This window comes from Ostrinia furnacalis, unplaced genomic scaffold, assembly GCF_004193835.3.
Source record: "Ostrinia furnacalis isolate ACB-3 unplaced genomic scaffold, ASM419383v2 OfSCF2609, whole genome shotgun sequence".
NCBI lineage: Eukaryota > Metazoa > Arthropoda > Insecta > Lepidoptera > Crambidae > Ostrinia > Ostrinia furnacalis.
In genome coordinates this window covers 74,697-95,719 of record NW_021132848.1, presented here as the reverse complement: position 1 = coordinate 95,719, position 21,023 = coordinate 74,697, and the positions used below count along the sequence as shown (strand labels likewise).

At 41.5% G+C, this 21,023-nt stretch overlaps 1 protein-coding gene across 3 annotated transcripts in view; it reads right to left on the bottom strand.

Annotated features, from left to right (window-relative positions):
* jvl (javelin-like) overlaps positions 1 to 21,023 on the bottom strand; it is an 87,550-nt gene continuing 66,527 nt past the window's right edge. The window contains exons 2-8 of one of the 3 annotated variants that reach the window (XM_028309101.1): positions 14,802 to 14,930; positions 13,007 to 13,207; positions 10,539 to 10,773; positions 8,990 to 9,264; positions 3,581 to 3,679; positions 2,594 to 2,917; positions 1 to 459 (exon numbers count right to left, since the gene is read on the bottom strand). In XM_028309101.1, the coding sequence (XP_028164902.1) occupies positions 136 to 459; positions 2,594 to 2,917; positions 3,581 to 3,679; positions 8,990 to 9,264; positions 10,539 to 10,773; positions 13,007 to 13,207; positions 14,802 to 14,930 (1,587 nt within the window). In that variant the 3' untranslated portion in view covers positions 1 to 135. Of the gene's footprint in view, positions 460 to 2,490; positions 2,918 to 3,580; positions 3,680 to 8,989; positions 9,265 to 10,538; positions 10,774 to 13,006; positions 13,208 to 14,801; positions 14,931 to 21,023 lie in introns of all 3 variants that reach the window. The other 2 variants (XM_028309102.1, XM_028309103.1) reach the window with 2 other exon arrangements.

The following is a 21,023-nucleotide window of genomic DNA, read 5'->3' as shown; positions in this document are numbered from 1 at the left end:
TAAAAAACAAAGTTTGGTCGATGGCCGTGCGAAAAAAAAACACGCCACCTTCCATACAAAATCTGGCATTGCCATTTGGACACCGAGTGAAACGGAGAGCAAAGTGACAAAACCTTAGGACAGTTCGCAACTCACTCAGTACGGGTCCAGCGAGTCGCTGGTGTAGTCCGCCGGCGTGTCCGCGTCGGGCTCCCGGCTCATGCTCTCGAAGTACTGTTGCGGGCGGTTGTCCCACAGCGCCTCGTCGTCGAGGATGGATCTCGTGAGCTCCAACGCGAGATCTGGCGCGTAGGTCAGACGATCCGGCGCAGGCAGCGGCCGCATGCGCGTCAAACGCTGCGTGCGCGCAACGTATTCGGCCAGCAGCGCGGCCCGCGCGTGCCACGCGGCTTCCCCGCGAGTCTCCTTGAGTGACTCGCGGAGGTCGTCGGCCCACGCCCGCTCCGGCTCCGGCCCGCTCTGCGACATGCAAGCGAGTTACGCGACGCCTCGGCCGGCGTTCTGTATTGCTCGACTTTTGATCCCCGTTAATCAATAGGGAACCTTTTTCACTGCTTTGTCGCAGCGTTTTACCACAGTAGATAAATCAAACAGTACGGAAGCTTCATACAAACGCTCGAAATCAGACTCACGCACACAGACGCACGCTTTACACGAGCTCTAAGCGAACCTTGCAGTCCATTTTATTGCATGCGGTTCCGCTGTATTTTTAAAAACATGCCACGAGTGTATTGCGTAGTATACGGCTGCTTGAACTCAGCATCTTCAAAACCAGAATTTTCATTTTTTAAACTTCTAAATAATTCTGAATTGTAAAAATGATTAATATTACTTTTTAAATAAAGTACTTACATCTGATTTTGTAATAGTTCTTTTTAAATTACGTAATTACGCTTTTTAACAATTTGTGTGTTCTATTTGATAAAGTAATTTGCTCAGCGCGCTTTTGTACTATGTGATGAACTGTATTTAAAATGAGGCAATAGGTACTATGTGAAAGTAAGTATCCGGTATTTTATTTATGAGAATAGATCTTCTACCGGCCTCTAATAGTACCTACTTAATCAATTTATTCGATTATGTATTCGATCATTATAGAACCTAATTAACGTTTAAATAAGTAAGAACCTTATTAATTTTATAAAGATTAAGAGTGCCAACCCTAACACTCAAGCGAAGTGTAGGTATTTAACTCGCCGAAAGGGCTAAGTTTCCGTACTGCTTTAGCTCATATATATACTGTGGTTTTACGGAACACGATTTTGTCAAGCGCGAGCTCCGATGAGAGCGTTTTTGGTAAAACGATGAAAGATTTTACATCACACGAGTAAATCTTACGTTTGGCAATTAGACACGCCCGCAACTGGTATCCGTTGCGGGTCTGGTCACCGCAGCGAAGACTAGGCACGTGTCATCCGAAATACAAGGCCATTGCCGTACAAGCACACGCTCATAACATTTTAAATCAATTAGCAAGTAGCAAACTAGGTATAGGCACGAGTGTGATCTACGGAATTAACTTCGCGTAAGGTTCCCATCATCATCATCGTCGTGACTCTGTTCGAAAGAAATCCATTGAGAAACAAGTAAAAACTGTGTATTCCACTACACAATTTTTGATAGCATATCATTTGTGATATTAAAACAAATATTCTAAATACGGTTGTTAGATACCTCAAGTTTGTGTCGGGGTGCATCAAACGTTGTCTAGAATCGTACTGCCCAAAATACTCAACAGTGCCATGTGGGAGGCTTCAATTTTGCATGTGTTCGATTAGCCGATTATTATGCGATTATGCCACTATGTCAAAAAAACTAAACTCAAAACAACTAACTGAAAAATACATTCAAAACAAAAATATTAGCAATGTGTTCAGTGGCAAATGGTGATTAATACTTTGTTAAACGCAATTGTAACACTTACCGTCTCTGGCTATCATAATGGTACATGATTGATTACATAGTGTATCGATTGATTATAAATTAATTTTATTTACAGTTAGGTATGATATTATTACGATGACTGAAATTGTATGTGACATTTATTACCAGTTTTCGTATGCGGGACGTCTGTTATATTTTTCAGTTATCGATTATTACAAAAATATAGTGAACACAGCGTTAAATCCCAGATACGATAACTTTTACAAATTAATTTTATGATTAGCATGAACGAAAATTTATACAACGACATGAACTTGTGTGGCGTAAAAATCTTTTTACAATTCATCACGTTATATCATAACAATATACGTTTACAATTCTCCAAATTCGGTATTCGAAATACAATAAAGTTTGGAAAAAAGCACAACATAATAATAACGTCCAACATAACCATAAGAAAAACGGCGAGTTTATAACGAAACTTAAACTAAACTCAGATTTCATACGCAGATTTTTGAGCCATCACAACTTATTAGTGACAAACACAAAGTTAGTCATGCGCGCCGAACCAACACTGAACCAACCGAAAGTAAAACGAAAACTCACTATCGACATAATGGCATACACGTGAGTCACTGTGCACACGGTTAGGGGCTCACGAGCCGGAATCTTTAAAGAACCAGGAGTTCCAGAAGGAGCGAGCGCGCACCTTGTTGTCGGGCGGTGATCTGCGGACGGGGACTCCGGATTTGGGTTCCTTTCGTCCGCGGGCGGAGGAGGCGGATCGCACGGAGCCCTGGGAGGCAGGACGGGGTGGTCTGGGGGCTGCGCCTTTGTGTGCCGTGTGGAGTGGGATTCGCGAAGGACGTCGGCGCGGTGTATCGCACAGGCGTTCGGCGGACGCGGCGCGCGGTAGCGGCAGCGGCTCCATGTCTCGCATGCTGCTGTGGCGCGGACTCGGACTGCGACGTCCGCGCTCCAGTTTGCGGACGAGCGCGCGCGCGCCTTCCAGCTCTATGCTCTTTTCCTCTAGCTGGAATGGAGAAAGAGAACTTTAGTACGAACAATTAACCACTTTATCGGTGTCTGAATGAGGATTTCCGCGATTGAAAAATCTTCAATTGGATTTTGACATATCTGTCAATGTCATGCAAAAATAACCAATCATGCAGCATTTGGACCTCCCGTCAACGTATTGCCATCTGGCGGATTTTTCAATCGCGAAAACCCTCATTGTTGCCACATTATTTTAAACTTTATTGACTTGAAAACATAAATATTATGGTTCAAAAACTAATGAAAAACATTTTTCTCTACTACTATACTGATTAAAGGGTTAAAGAACCCAAAATCTGAAATAGATTTATTCAGGATCGATTATACTTTAAACGTTTAAAAAATCTGTATCGTGCATTTCAGCAGGCAATTCAAAACTTTCATTATCATATTATACCGTTATTTTAATATCTGGCAAATCACGGACCCTTGGTTACACTCTCCATGCTAGCCAGATGGTTGAGAAAGCCAAAAGCTTGCATAATAATTTGTCCCTTAGTTACCCTTTAAAACATCCATAGGAAGAATGGAAATGATCCCATTGTACTTTAGATACCATGCTCAAATCGCATTTTATGGTGGATCTGTCACAGCAATCAAATCCTGAAACGACCCTACGAGAACATGTAACATGACTTACCCTAAATTTAAGGTCTTCGTTGAGATCCCGCGCGCGCTCAAGCCTCTCTAGCAGTACCGTCCGATGCGCAGCCGCTCGTTTCAATCGGTCAACTAACACCTGGAACACAAATAATGTTAATTAGTTATCATTGTTCACAAACATCAGCATGATGCTAACATTTAGAATGAAACAAATGATAAACTGCTACAACACCGAAAACATCAATGTAAAGAATTGATTAAAATGGAGCAATCTTTTCCTAAAAGCGAGTACATCTTTTTGTCTAAACCAGGGTTTCTTAACCTGGGTCAGGCAGAATTGGTAGTTCTAAGTCCATGTTAAATAATGGCTCCACTAAAAAGAAGCATCATGCCAAAAAAACAGTTGTATACTATTTTCTTGTGTAAATGGTATTTTTCCTAAAAACCTTGTTTTTCTCAATCAATTTTAAAGCCTCAATCAGATTATTGCAATTTCTGATGCAACGTATGCGCAACTACAATATGGTTAAGAAACCCTCTATAAAGATTTGAAAAATATCGCTTTCAAACTTAAAAGCCGCCAAATAATGCGTTCATATTTTAAGCATTTCTATGCATCACAAATCATTTAATAACTGCTATAGTAATAACAAAATAAAGGTTTAAAAGTCGTCATTATACCTCTTCACTTCGTCAAGAAAGAGGTAAACTGACTCATAGATAGTTGGCAAAAGTTGTGATGATATCAGAAACGAGTCCAATATCATAATATGCACATAAGCGGCAAAGGAATTCCACAAAAAAGGAATCCATAGAGCAATTAATCGATACGTTGTCCTAGTTATCGATTGATTGAGATGATATTTACAAGATAAATTAAACAAAGAGAGTTGGTGATGTCTAATATCTGCGAACGGTGTTAGTGTTACGACAAGTAAAGCGAGCGATTAACGAAGAAATGCTTATTACTCGTGATATGGCACAAATTATAGCTTGGCAGTTGGCAGTCATAATCTACTTAGCCAGCGACACGATTACAGCCGCAATCAAGATGATACAACTGAATAAACTATAATACTTAATGATAAAATGCATTTCTATAACTACTTCACAACTATAGACATTTGATGAATAATAAATATACAATCACTGATCATACGTACGTCAAAATATATAGGAATGAAATAGATACTTGAACATGAATGATTTCACCGGCGATCCTATGAATAAATCCATTATTTATTATTTTGCTCCATTTATACCGAAAACATTGCTTATTATTAATGTAGCGCTGCTTCACACAATCATCTTTAGTGGCTGATAAATAGTTTGTTCATAATGGACCTTCAGAGAAAGGGTCTCTAAAGGTTCCAAGTCTTTTGTTGGCAAAGCATAGTCATTAAATACAGCGGTAGTGTATGGCTGTTAGCGGTGGCCTACAGAAGCGGCTATGAAGGGAGTAGGACAGCGATTAGCAGAGGTTAATCGCGTTATGACCGTTCAGCAGTTATAATAACGGACTTGGGAACTACTGCCACTCTTGGTTGCCCCACTGACTTCTTATTTCTAGGAAGTTCCAGCAATTATCCGTATTTTAAAGCGTTGCGCCAACTCGAATGACTCAGGCAGAATCATTAAAATATTTTAGTGGACATAATTGAGGAAAGACCCCGTGGAACGAAATTAAACATTCAGATGTGACGTCAGTTGAATCTTATCGTTTTAGAACGCACTGATTGCATGTACTAAATGACCTTTGAGTGTGTATGTATAAATAATGAATGGTTTTCATTTATGATGAGCTGGGAAAACGAACACCTGGATTACTTATTTAACCACCTTCCATCATATTCGCAATCGCAATACTAGAAAAGATTTACCAACTCTTGAATACCCTTTGCTTATGTGTGCTGGCAGGTCATGAAATACAACAATAGAATTTTATGTTACAAAATATAACTGAATATTTCGTTACTATAATTAGTAAGTATGAAATTTTTCAGATACAAGGTGTGTGTGATAAAAACGAAATGGGATACAGATAAGGGTAATGAGCGAGTCGAATCAGTTATGTTTCAATCAATACTGTACTGACTGACTACCCAAGCGTTCGCCACTATATTAATAATTGGACACTTAGTTAAAAGGCCTTTCTAAAACCAAGGGCAAAGGTTCAAGTACGTAATAAAATTTAACAATATTGTGTGGTAAATTGGCTAATGTAGAAAACGTTACTCAGCGCTATCTAAATATCAGCACAAATATTTGATTAACGCAAAAATATCTGGCCTTGGTTGCGCACCACTTATCGATGTTAGTTAAAGAAAAAAATTAGGTAGTATTGTAGGTTGTATTTACAGCCAGGATTTAAGTGAACAAGGAAACGTTTAAAGCGTGATACGGTCAATCAGTATAGGCCAAGGTGTTATAGTGACGCATAAACGTTCAAATAAGGTGTTTCAAATGATTTATGTTTGTAATAACGGAACGGTGACGCAATGGCAATATTTGCAGATAATCGCTGCCAAGGACGCCTACAGTTGCAATCGCCATTAAATAAGCATTCAAACCGCTAACAATAGAGTTACTAACTAGGATTTGGCTGTAAAGGCTCACACACACTGGACTATTGTGGATTTCTATCAACTAAGCGCGAAATAAGTCAATTAAATTCAACTGTCACTTTCCCATTCTTATTAGATAAACTGTCATACCAGTGATACTTATTTGTTTTTCTTTGATTTATATGTCAATTTAATGACACAATTAATTAGGATTGGAGTAAGTAGGTACAAGTAATTGCCACTAATTGCAAGATTTTCATTATTTCNATTATTTCTTAATGCATTTATGTGCATCAGTCATATATTCGGGTTAATCGCATCGGGCAAATTACTGTACGCATATTTATATGGTTTTCACAAGAGATAATGCTCGTGTTAAATAAACATAGAATTATAGCATTTACAAACCGAGTAAGTGCAAGAAAAGTGAGGCACTTCAAACTAGACCACTGGCTTATTTTTTCCATACGTTCTGACAGTTGACAAAGCCAAACAATGTAAGAAGACATTGGATGGAAAATATTTTTTGCCTCACTTTAGTTAGACGAAGCGGTTGCATGATAGATAGTATGAAGACTATTTATGAGCATTTTGCCAAAATATGATCATGTTTGAAGGGTCTCTTAATTTTTACGGCTGTTTTTGTGATTGCAAATCGTTTGCAATAACAAGGAGCTATGTTAGTGTAGTGAAGTCTTAAGAGCGTTTACGCCGATTGGCGCAAAAAAAGTACTTTTTCAACTCGTTACAATCATTAACCAGTAATATTACAAATATGTTATAGGCATAAATAGTTAGGCAATTTCGTCGTCTAAANATTATTTCTAAATGCATTATGTGCATCAGTCATGATTATTCGGGTTAATCGCATCGGGCAAATTACTGTACTCATATTTATATGGTTTTCACAAGAGATAATGGTCGTGTTAAATAAACATAGAATTATAACATTTACAAACCGAGTAAGTGCATGAAAAGTGAGGCACTTCAAACTAGACCACTGGCTTATTTTTTTCATACGTTCTGACAGTTGACAAAGCCAAACAATAATGAAACTTATGTGAGAAGACATTGGATGAAATATAATTTTTGCCTCACTTTAGAGTTAGACGAAGCGCTTGAATGATACTTATGAAGACTACTTATTTATGAGCATTTTGCCAAAATATGATCGCGTTTGAAGGGTCTCTTCATTTTTGCTGCTGTTTTGTGATTGCAAATCGTTGCAATATCAAGGAGTTATGTTAGTGTAGTGAAGCCTTAAGAGCAGCTCGAGTGATCGCCACACTCCATTAGCCTTATTTACTGTTCCGCGTAATTTGAAGAAATCCCTCGTTACGTCACCCCGTTTGACACTGCTCGTTACTGCAAGCTTTCCGCAGCACTTGTTACCTCAGCTATTCTGCAATTAGCCATCAGGTAATTTGCGAACACAAAAAATCTGTCAAAAATTCAGTTGGGTCGTTTGCGTTTGACGTTTCGCAATTTTGTGCTCTCGTTACTATAATGATCGCGAAAATAAATCTGGGCTGGTTTGTGAAATTTATTGTGCTGTCATTTTACTGGCTATAAAAGGATATAGAATTAAGAAACAAATGGCTGCGTCCATAATATCGTACCTTAGCCTCATTGTTTTTAATCTCAAATACTGATTGATATTGAATTAGCCCTTGAGAGACCTTGGGAGGTTTGACTTTCCCATTTAACACTGATCTTCCGTATAGTAGCGTATTATCAACTGTGAAAATGTAAAGAAACGTCACGCTGAGCGCTTGTAGTAGTGCACTACAAGAATTCTAGTAAACTGAAATAGGTATCGTCAAAATTGCAAAAGAGGTGACCGACGTATGCAGTAATAATCATTTCAATTACCAAATGGGTCGATAACTGTCGCGTCCAGTGCATGAAACAATTCGCGCTCCACCGTTACGTTCCATACGCTAATTGATTAACTTAAACGGCGCTGTCACGAACAGAATCGCACACTGATCAATTGTACTAACAATTTTTATTGTTGTTTGATCACGAGTCGGCTCATAATTACTAAGGAACGTAGTTTCTCAATCACATCGGCTGAACATAAAAAATAATAAAGAATTTACAAATGCCGGTAGAGAAAATATAAAAAACCTAAGATTATTTATTAATACTTTGAAGTCAGTGTGGTGCCAAATTATAAAGCTGATGTACCATATTACACATAAGAATTTGCTTTTTAGTCACTTCAGACACAAAAAGAAGGCCCGTAATATTTATTATTGTGTAACTGTTTGTTATTATTGCAATACGACATCTGTGGATTGTTTATAGTGTCTAGCTAGTAAGTGAGTGATGAGAATTGTCACTAATTTCTTCTAGACTTGCGTGGCCACCCACGGATCAATAAAAAGTATTGTTGCGTATTTTTTTCTCAATAAAATGCACCAAAACTGCATTATTATATTACTGCAACTTGTGTAAAAAATCATATTCGATCCCATATTAGTAACATTATAAAAAGTTGTAGTATGTAAGTACCAGAATCACCCCTTTCGGATCGGACAGGTCCAATACTGTAAAGACAAACCCCGATTGTGTCATAATCTAAAGACAAACCCCCATTGTGGCATAATCTAGATAACTTATGCCCGTTTTCACCTACCCCTATGAAAACAAAATTCATATTGTGTTGCCATATGGGTCACTTAAAAATTAGGGATTGATGGTGAAAACGGGCACTAGTTTCTTAGACTCCCTGCAAACAGCAAACTCCGTTAGTAGTTAGTCGGCATCCAATTTGTACGAGGAATCATAAAGCGAAGCTCGATAAACTTTCGTCCAATAAAAAGTCTGTAATCTACGGGGTGTCTTAAAAAAGAAACAAAAACCAACGCCCCACTGACCTGATTCTGAACGGTGGACGTCAGCAACTGGCGTTGCAGTTCGACGGGATTGCTCTCGAGGAGAATCGCCGCGAACTTCTTGGAGTCGGGCGTAGCTACGAGTGGCGGCGGCGCGGGCGTGTCCAGCGCCGAGTCCAGGCGGCCGAGGGGAGTCCGCGGGGCCGACGCGGGGCTTCGGGCCGCTTCGGCCTCGAGCTGGGCCGCTCGCGCGAGTAGCGCGTCACGCTCGCAGCGCAAACGTTGGAAATCGCCGCACTCGCTGCAACCGCCGGCGGCTGGGGATTCGATGAAAATGGATATAATTATTTTTTTTATTTTGCACGGCTCGTTCAGTGATTCGTCCCACAACTCGTTCAGGCCCAGTGGGACGAAACACTGAATAAAAAAAATCGTTCTGGATCCGTCCCAGAGTATTATCAAAAATGCAATAAAGAGACGAGTAGAAAGGAAAATGAAAAGAAATAATTAAACAATTCAAAGATAAAAAAGTAAAAAGTCCCCAACTCAGCATACTGCATAGTTTTTTATTGAAGCCGAGAGGCATGTGCGGGGCTTTAGTTTAGCCGAGAATGAGAGAAAGAAGTCAATTGTTGTTCGACTGGATTATTCTGACCAGTAATGCGATGCATCGCCCCGTAACGGATATAGGTACTGAATTATATTATTTTTAACTACGCAGTGCAACTGGCCACGTTTGTTGTTTATGCTGTGGTGTGTTCCGCAATGATGGACATCAGTTGAATAGAAATCTATCAGGATTCGTTTTAAATATCGAATTCATGAAAATGTATCATCAAACGAAATAAAGGTTACTTGCCGCTGAATGTACAGCATTGCGTCACCGCACCAAAAATAAGCATCAAACCAGTTTAATAATTGCATTCAGACCTACTTAAACCTTTTTTTGGGTGGACAGCCTGCAAGGTTACGCTTGCAAGCATTGACCAACATAGACTGCGCTTAAATAGAATTGCATTTCAGCGTGCATTTGTTTCAAGGTGGGGCTTTATATGGTGTTGTTTTTGGAAACCGGTTGAGTGTGGATACCTGACAGGCTAAAATCAAGTGGCAGTGGGCGGGGCACATAGCTCGTAGAGACGATGGCCGTTGGGGCAGAAAAGTTCTCGAGTGGCGACCACGGGCTGGAAGACGTAGCGTGGGCAGGCCTCCTTTATGGACCGACGATCTGGTAAGGGTCGTGGGAAGAGCCTGGATGCGGGCATAGAGTTGCCAGGTCCAAAAACACAAAAGCCGGACTCTGTGCTTCATTTGGCCGGACAGGCAAGACAAGACAATATTTGGCTGGACAATTCCCTAAAAGGCCAAACATGTCCGGCTTTGGTGGAGCATTTTGCCGCATCACTGTACACATGTGGTATGCGGCGCCGCAATACGGCACCGTCTCGCTCAATCGAAGTGCGGTGTGCCTGCGGTGCGGCGCCGGAACGCACCGTCTGGCATATCATTGATTTTTAAATGCAGGACGCCGCAGTGACATCGCTCCGGCGCCGCGCCGCGACCGCACCGCACCGTGTGGCTTCTCCCTTACCTGACAGGGCTCTTGCGAAGGATTCCTCCGCGGTGTCTGCGGAATGCCGCTCGTCGAGCTCGCCTCGGAGGAGCTCGGCCTCGTCTCGCAGACGGACGCCTTTGCGCTGGATGACGTCGAGCAGCGCCCACAGCTCGTCTTCCAGCGGCCGCGAGCGCGTGGCCGAGGCTGACGCTGATGCTGACGAGGAGTGCGCGTCTTTCCCGCAGGACGTCTCCGTGCTGAAGCCGGAGTCCTGTTGAAGAAGTGGAGATATTCCTGTATTTTGCTACGGACCGAAGACATACTTAATTGGGTTGCTGACACCATTAACCAAGAGTTCTACCTCTACAAACACAGTTTTCAATTGACACCCGGCACCCGCGTGCACTGTTCATAATAGCTTTCGATACAGAACAGCGTTCTGCTCACTCAAGAGCAGGGTAAGCAAGATGACAATCGTGTAGCGCAAGCCCGTGCGCCCGTTGTGGACGCACCTTTAGAGCTGGAGGAGATTCGGGATGTCTTGACCCGGCTGATAGTATCAACTACCCAATATTCATCACACGTTGCAGACGATCTACCGCGCTCCAATTGCGCGAGGCACTTATGCGTGGACCCGGCTAATGATGTCAAGTTCGCAAGGTTACACGAAGCTAGTCCAAGTTTCAGTAAACTTGCCTGGACAGAGGGCTGTGGCTTGGCTCGCGAGGCGTCCCCGCCAGTCCCAGACACGCCGCGCGCCGCTGGCCGGCGTTGACGGCGGCATCTTAGAGCTATCCTGCTCACTCAAGAGCAGAGTGAGTGAGATAAGAGTGTCACGCGGACCCGTGTGGTCGCACCACGCACCTTTAGAGCGCAGGTTCGGGAAAGTCTCGACTCGTTTAACATCAGACGTTGAGGACGATCTACCGCACTCCAATCGCGCGAGACACTTACTCGTGAGCGTGGACAGTGGACACGGCTAATGATGTCAACTTCCCAACATACAAAGGTTACGCGAATCTGGTCCTATAATATTGCTATCCTGCTCAATGTCAACTTCCCAACATACAAAGGTTACGCGAATCTGGTCCTATAATATTGCTATCCTGCTCACTCAAAAGCTGAGTGAGCAGGATGACAAGAGTGCCACGCGGACCCGTGTGGTCGCACCACGCACCTTTAGAGCGCAGGTTCGGGAAAGTCTTGACCCGGATAATGGTACATCAGACGTTGGAAGATCCACGGCGCTCCAATCGCGCGAGGCACTTACTCGTAAGCGTAGACAGTGGACACGGCTAATGCTGTCAACTTCCCAACATACAAAGGTTACACGAATCTGGACCCAGTTGTATAGGCACAAGAACCATTCTCACCTGGACAGAGGGCTGCGGCTTGGCGCGCGTGGCGTCCCCGCCGCCGCCGGCCAGCTTGCGGTGCACGCGCACGCCGGGCTCCCAGTCGCGCCGCGCGCCGTTGGCCGGCGTCGACGGCGGCATCTTAGAGCTATCCTGCTCACTCAAGAGCAGAGTGAGCAGGATGACAGGAGTGCCACGCGGACCCGTCTGGACGCACCTTTAGAGCGCAAGTTCGGGAAAGTCTCGACCCGGTTAATGGTACATCAGACATTGTGGACGATCCACCGCGCTCCAATCGCGCGAGGCCCTTACTCGTGGGCGTGGACAGTGGGCACAGCTAATGATGTCAACTTCCCAACATACAAAGGTTACGCGAATCTGGTCCTATAATATTGCTATCCTGCTCACTCAAGAGCTGGATGAGCAGGGTGACAGGAGTGCCACGCGGACCCATGTGGTAGCACCTTTAGAGCGCAGGTTCGGGAAAGTCTCGACCCGGTTAATGGTACATCAGACATTGTGGACGATCCACCGCGCCCTAATCGCGCGAGGCTCATAAGCATAGACAGTGGACACGGCTAATGACGTCAACTTCCCAACACACAAAGGTTACTCGAATCTGGTCCCAGTTGTATAGACTCAAGAACCATTCTCACCTGGACAGAGGGCTGCGGCTTGGCGCGCGTGGCGTCCCCGCCGCCGCCGGCCAGCTTGCGGCGCACGCGCACCCCGGGCTCCCAGTCACGCCGCGTGCCGCTGGCCGGCGTTGACGGCGGCATCTTAGAGCTATCTTGCTCACTCAAGAGCAAAGTGAGCAGGATGACAAGAGTGCCACGCGGACCCGTGTGGTCGCACCACGCACCTTTAGAGCGCTGGTTCGGGAAAGTCTCGACTCGGTTAACATCAGACGTTGTGGACGATCCACCGCGCCCTAATCGCGCGAGGCTCATAAGCATGGACGTTACGCGAATCAGAGGTGGAATTGTGTAAAGCAATCGTAATCATTTGACAGTTCATAACGTACGATAAAGTCAGTTAAACAAAGCGTTTGACAGAATAATCGTACGTTATGAACTGTCAAATGATAACGATTGCTTTACACAATTCCACCTCTGGTCCCAGTTGTATAGGCACAAGAACCATTCTCACCTGGACAGAGGGCTGCGGCTTGGCGCGCGTGGCGTCCCCGCCGCCGCCGGCCAGCTTGCGGCGCACGCGCACGCCGGGCTCCCAGTCGCGCCGCGTGCCGCTGGCCGGCGTCGACGGCGGCATCTTAGAGCGCAGGTTCGGGAAGGTCTCGATGACGAGATCGCGAAACTCGAGTAGGGCGCCGACCTCATTCTGGAGTTCCTGCGGGATGCAGACTGGTTGAGAGAAAGTTGGAAATATGTGTCAATATTCCAGATACAAAGCCAACTATTACTGACACATAGCTTTTGACTACCGATTTGTAACCCGCTAATGTGAGAAAACACCTCTTTTGAATGTGCTGAACATACCTGAACAAATTGAATATTTTCAGTCTCTCTATAGGCTCTGCAATCTAGAAGCTGTTCTTTCCTACATCTACTGTTATTGCGAGTGCCCACAACTTTGTACGACTGTGAAAATCTTTAATCAACCAGCCGTATTGTCATGATAATAATTATCATGTGTCTCTACGAACTACTTTAGGTTTATCGAAAACTCTTGTAGTGTCCCAGTCAGTAAAAGTTAAAATAGCTAAAATAAAAGTAAGTTTAAAAGGGGCACTAGGAATTTTTTTTAAAGGTCCCTTTCCCTAATAAAAGCATCACGTTCAACAAACGTGTCAGTTCGACAGGTCATTGAGAGCTTAACAACTAAAGTTGGGCAGGCACGTCAGAATTAATCATAGTCAACGCTTGACAGGTGTTGATGGGAAAAGTTAAACTGACTCCGTCCGTGATATTGGCGGTCTTGAACGAGACAGGTCAAGGGAAATAGTACACAACTTCACATTGTAGTTTTCAGCACATGTACACTTTAATTAGCTGTTACAAAACAACCTGTACGGTGTGCAGTTAATTAATCATTTGAGTTTATCTAATGCGGCATTCGCACACTTTGAAGTTTGAAATTGATCTCGCAGAATTACGATTTGCATTCAGCTCGAAGCGAGGTGTGCTACATACATTGTATACGTCTACAGATATTTATTACTCTCCGACTTACAACTGAATCTAGTAACTTGGGAAATTCTTTAGGCGACTCCGTAAACATTCTTAAAACATTTTTAATTCTACTTGCTTTAGGTCAATGTTGTGGCTTTGTTAATGTGAATGATAGGTAGGGGTACCAAATAAAGACTTGAGGCCGTGGCCGGGAATCGCTCCATTTTGGGAAGCTTCAAGATTCTAAATGCCTATTGTCTTTAATAATCTCGTATTACGAAGCGACAGACGCCTAAAAGTTCGTTCAAAACTGTAGGCTGAGTTTCAATATTTAGACCGCTCACAAGTTTATATCCCTTCTTGAAATTATATTCACTTGCGCGTCATTCCAAGACTTGAGTCAAAAGTTCTGAAACTTAACTTCCTAGGCCCTAGCTATAAATTTTTGTTGCAAGATAGCTTCTTATTACAAGTACGTAAGATGTAACCAAGCAAGTTGTAGCAAGCTGAAGTGGCAATGGGCAGGGCACATAATACTACGCAGAACTGACGACCGATGGAGCAGCAAGGGTATGGACTGGCCACGTTACGGAAAACGCAGCGTGTGACGTCCACCCACAAAGTGTTCCGACGACTTCATAAAGGTCGCAGAAAGGCGCAGTGGACCACGACCTCATAAAGAATCCCTTCTTTATGAGGTCGCGGTGAATGCAGGCCACAGGGCGATGAGAAAATCATTGGGGAGGCCTATGTTCAGCAGTGGACGTCCTGTGGCTGAAATGATGATGAGGATCTGATGAAGATGTACCAACCTGTAGAGCAACGAAGGACTTAGCCTGCTCCGAGATGAGGTAGTGGAAGGGTCCGGGGGGCGAGCGCAGCTGGAGGCACTCCATGCCCGACCCGCCCGAGCCTCCGCTGGCGCTGTCTGCACCGCCCGTCTGGAAACAACGATACACTGGTTAGATTTTATAAAAGGAAAGGTAAAAACAAGAGTTAATACGATCAAAAATGAGAAATCCTTTATTTTCTTCTAGTAAATTGGAGAGTTGCTCCTGCAGTAGAGACTAAATGACCTGATGATGATCAAAATGTACGAAGGGTATTCATTCATAACTTTTCGTATGATTCCCATAAACTAGACTTGGTAGATTTGGTCGTTAATGTAACCATGACAATCAGATTTATACCGCTGGTATTGCTACTACTACACGTTACATCTATTTTGGTGATGTTTCACTACTCATCGTTCCAATTTTAGTTCCTTTGAAAGAACTCTTCCTCTTGGTGTAGTCAAGTTTTTTCTTATAAATTCGTTATGGGTCATATAAGTTTATGTAGTCAACAGAACTGATTTAAAGATAAATGTGCCTATAACTGTCCATCAGTCGGTCATGAATGACACGAGGGTCACAAGTGATAATGTATTGGCCCAGTAAACCGGCACAAGACCGGCATAGCTAACGACACTGCGTTCGTGACAACTCCTATTTCCAATGTTAAAGCAATTTTCCGCAAATCCAATCAAATGATTAACTCCGTCCACCAACCTGTTGACCTGAGCGGACATAAACAAGATGGATGATGACAGCACAAGACTTAGTAAAGACAGCCATGAAATTATTAAAACTGCCTTTTTTGTTCATGTACTAGCGACCAGATCATTGTACGTAAATAAGGATATAGCGTGATGATAAATAAACTAAATAACATAATTGGCACAACTAAATTGAACGATGCTATAATGAGTACATAGCAAAAAATTCTAGAAACAAAGCAATAAAAACTAGTTTTAACAACATTTATGAAGCAGTCGCAACATTTTTTGTACAGATTCCTAGCACTGCTTGTATAAGTAAAGGGCTTAGCGTAATAGCTTTAAAGTTACATAAGGGCATAAGAAGGTAACCTTAGTAATACATATTACTCCAGAGAGCATCGCAATGTGGCCAAGATTCTTCAGGAATGTTGGCAAAGGGACTCTTCTCAGGCCTAATTGTGTCAATTAGTGATTTTCGTTTGTTCTCGTTAAAGTCGGCGTCGTTCTTTTGTTATATAAGAACATGAACTACTGTGGCGAGCTGTTCATGTAAGCAGTGGTTAGTTGAGCAGTAGTGCTAGTGGCAGCACGAGGCACGACAAAATAGTGTCGCGGTGTTCCTGAGCGTAAAATTGCGACACGGCTGAGTGCGCGCGCCCGGACGGTCTCTCTTCCTTCGGCCATTGTGCGTGTTGCATTATAAAACCCTATTGCCAAACAACTTTTTGTGTTCCGTGCCGAAAAACTGACACTTATGGCTAGATTACTCGTTGATTGTGGCTTCATTTTGGTACGGGAAACAGCTGAAACTGTGAACTTCATCAACGCGTTCATAACGTTCCACAAGCATAATCTTTTATGTTTGATTGTTATATTTAAGGTTTCTAATTTCTCGAAAGATTTAGGCCATTAAACGCACGTAGAACTTTTTGTGCCAACTACAATAGACACAAGCCATTAAGGCCACTAGGTGTTTGCATTGTACTCGAATTCCTCTATTGTAATCTATAGGTTTCTGTCATTAGCCTAAAGGGAGTTGACATACATAACCTGAGAAGAAACAAACATACCGAATTGGGCTAGAAAGTGAAATGCTTAAAAGTTGTGTTTATGTATTTTGAGGAACATAAAACCCAATGACTAATTGAACTGAATGATGATCATGATTTTCTTTAGGATCCTATGATTTTTGTTAAATTAACCTTTCGCTGAAATTCAGAAATACAGGCAATAGAAATAAACTTAGGTATATGAGATTCTCAGGAGAATTCTTCACCCATAGAACCATTATAAATAAGAAATAATAACAAATTCTTGTGTCCCTTCTCCCTACGTTGAATCTCAAAATAGTTGAAATTTGTATGGTCAATATGCCAGTAGGTAAATAAATCATTAATCACGATAGATGATGCAAGTCTTAATCGCAGATTTGCTTTGATTCCTGATCACTCATTAAATGGCATCCGAACGGTCGCAATACTTAATTTCACTTGTAAATTGGAAAACACTGCTATTATTAGCACGATAGAACTATACAATAACGTTTATACTGTTGAAGCTAAATTGCTGGCTATTTTACTTTCCATTTCTTTAACAGCTGGGGATTAGGAATCATTAGTTTCAGTTGAATCGATCCATTGCTGTTGTAAAGACATCATACAAAAAGTAATCTTCCTTTATAGTGTGGGTTTTTAACTGAGGCCAGACATTGATGACTATGACTATTATACGCCTAAGTCCGCCTAAAATCGCATAAGTTGCATTCGTTGATGTTCTCAAAACATCTAATCCTGAAATGTTCCAACTAAANTCCCGCACAATAGAAACATTTGTAAAAAAAAAAACAAATAGTCAGTGCAGTATAGGAGTCGGCGCGCCGACAGCCGATCGTCGGCGGCGGCGGCGTGAAAAATTTCGCGGCGGCGGCGGCGCGCCGGCGTGGCGCCCACCTCTAGTTCCAACTAAACTGGGAACAAAATAATACAAAGTAGGTAGTTTATTAAATTAAGTATCCCCCATTTGGTAATCGTAACCAGAATCTATAATCTATATCTATCGCCTCAAAACAACGGACCACGAACGCTTAAAACGTAAGAGATTATTTTAAACCAGGGTTCGAAAATATCCGATATTTATGATATATATCCGATATATATCGGATATATATCATAAATATCCGATATTTATGATATTTATCAGATATATATCTGATATATATCATAAGGATATTTTCGAACCCTAGGTTCGAAAATATCCGATATATATCCGATATTTATGATATATATCCGATATATATCGGATATATATCATAATATCAGATATATATCCGATATATATCGGATATATATCATAAGGATATTTTCGAACCCTGTTTTAAACAGGTTAACAGTTTCGTTGAAAGTAAAATTTTTGAGATAACAAATTATGTTGCTGCTGAAGCTAAGATAAATAACTTTAAAGATATTGTTTTCGACGTATTTAGCCCATACAGTTGTGTTTAGTACCCTTATCAAATTGTATCGGTTGTCTGAATCTTATCGAGCCGATAACAATGAAGAGAGAAATGTCTGTGTCACTTCCCAAGTGCTGATAAATGTGTGATGTCGTTCAATTTCAAAATAAAGATAATAATGTTATTTCCACATCGTATTATTCGGAAGACAAAAGAAAAAATTCAGCAATAACATTTAATGACCGCCAATTTCACAAATTTTTTGCCGCAATAAAACATATTATAAAAACGCAAAATTTGATTTGTTGTTTTATCACGAGTCAAGGCAAGTAGTTACGACGTTGAACTTTTGGAGCTAAAGGTCAATCGCCAGGTCGATTTCTAAAGCAAAAAGTGGATAAAGTCGATACATTTTTGAACGAAACCCAATAACGTAGAACTATGCATGTTAAACTGAATTCGTGGAGTTAAAGACTAAAATGCAAAATAAAAGACGACACGTCGCACAATTTACGTTGACTAATAACGATGCATTTTATGCACCTACTTGCATGTCAACGAAGAAAGATTTACTCGCTGTAAATCTTGCTAGTTGGGAGAGTCTCGGATTTAGAAAGAGTGTCTCAGTTAGCGACAAACGTTCCGACAGTCGCGGCACTAATCGCGTTAAAGCAGCCCCAGTCTGAGTAATGGGCGTGATTAAAAAATTGCAGCAGTCAGCTCAGCACTGAACTTATCTTAGAGACGACCAGCCAGTTTAAAATGAGCGCTGAAAGAACATTTGAGGGATAAACGGTGGAATTAAAATCAGTCTTTGCATTGTTCCTGAATTAATGTTTAAGCTTTCGCTTACATTGGCAATTATATTGCTTGCTGCATTCAACGATTTTATAAGAATTTTAGCGTTATGATAATATCTAGGAATTTAGAATAACTAGACCTCTTGCCTTAGCCGACCACCTTCCTTCGAGAAAGCGAGACATAGAGGTGTAAGGGAAATAGAACAACATTTGAAATGTCCACTGTATTTCGAATTTCAAAAGAGAAAACGAACCACACATTAACAACATAATTAAAAACAGTAGCTCTACATAGGGTGGGTATTTTTAAACAAACCATTCCAAACAAAACTGGAGTTCATGGCGATTGCACCGCACCCCTCCCAACGGTTTCGTCTAATGGCATATGATTACCGGTCCGACTATTCGTTGACTATTAACTAAAACTAGTTATGTCCACAATGGCGGTTGGCGGCGAGAAAGCGCTTCTGTGGTAATTACTGGGTACCTGTTTACTGTTGACAAACCGCCCGCAAAAAGCACATTTTTTATCCAGCGACAACGTTTTGGTAGCGATTTCGTGGTTTCACTTTCTTTCGTATTGCGTCAACGCAAGGCCACGTGCATATCTGGCTAAACAGTGTGTTATTATAACAATCCACTAATGCGCTGACATTAAGGCGGCTCCCAGATGATTAGTCGCTACTGCCGGATCTGCCAATTGTTTATTTTCACTTGGCGAGACGTAACAATATGTAAATTATGGACGCATGCACGATTGTACCTCGGCCATAACATAATGACACTTTCATAAACACGCTGTAATGATGACTGTGTGGAAGTCAGTTTGTTATCCATTCGACGATACTGCAAAAAAATCAAGCTAAGTTGATTTCTAACATGACTCTACTATTTCTTCTAATTATGTAACAAATAAAATAATATTGAATACAGAAATGTTCAATGAAAGTTATTTTATTTACACGCAAAACACAACACACGTTGCGTTGTTTCGTTTCTCGCAATTAGTTTGTTTTAAGCAAAGTAGGTAGGTACACGTATGTAACAACATGTTTAAGTTAATGAAACTTGTGTTGCCAAAGTAAACGAATGTTTTAACTAGCTTTCGTTGTTTAAATTGTTCGGCAATTTGACTGTAAAGGTTATGTCTTATACAATCAAACAAATAAAAGCTTCCGTCACAACACCGAGTCATTATGTCCAGTCAGCATCAGCGTCAGCCGCGATGATAACAAGATAATGATTGATACATCACGTACAATGGTCGAGAGGTGATCAACATGTCCGCTGTTATTTAACGTTTGAAGGTTAGTTTTTAAATTAAATAAACATTAAGTTAAGGTTAAGGCATTAGTCCGACACAATGTTGCTTACGGCAACCTTTATTCGGTCAAGCAACAACGAATAAAATGTTACTATGTTACATATTGGAAATTGACACAGCGCATTCTAAGATTCTAAACTTCCATAACATGAAAGTGTAGATAGGACTCTGACGGTGTGATATGGATCCCTTTATGTCTGAATGGACACGATTCCTATATGTATACGAGTGTAAAATTATTATGTAGGTATTATTGGAGCAGTTGCAGTTAGGATGAAATTAGATAAGACTGACAGAGGAGCATTTGTGCGATGTAATCATTTAAAAATATCATATGACCCATTAACAACTTTTTTGACAAAGAAACTGGACTTGTCGTTCGGTCAGTTAAGAGATAACCCTTCTTCCTTTTAACAGAATCTACCAGAAACTTTTTAGAGCATTAACTTAACATGTTATAAATGATAATAATTAAATTCCACACGTACATTTGCGTTGATAGATGATCCAGATGCTTCGGCACGAAGCCCGCATTATAGTACCGTTATAAAAATCACTCGCAATCATTATAACTATTTTCGTAGACGCTTTTTTACTGTATATGGACTGACTCTATTACTACACGAGCAAATAGTGCGATCTAAATATTGAAGGATTATAGACAGAAAAATTGGTTTGGGTTTGTAATATCACGAAAATTGTATAAAAGTAAGTAAGCACCGATCGTCTCAAAGGCCAATCTCCAGTTTTGTATCTGTTACGGCTAAAGATAGGAGTGAACATAAACTTAAGATTAGCCGGCTAAACTTAAGTTTATCTTCGACGAGGTGTTAATGTTATTTTCTTCTATCTTTAGCCGGCTAAACTTAAGTGTAACCGCAGGCCCTTGGCTAAAAATGTAGAAGGAAATGGAAAAGG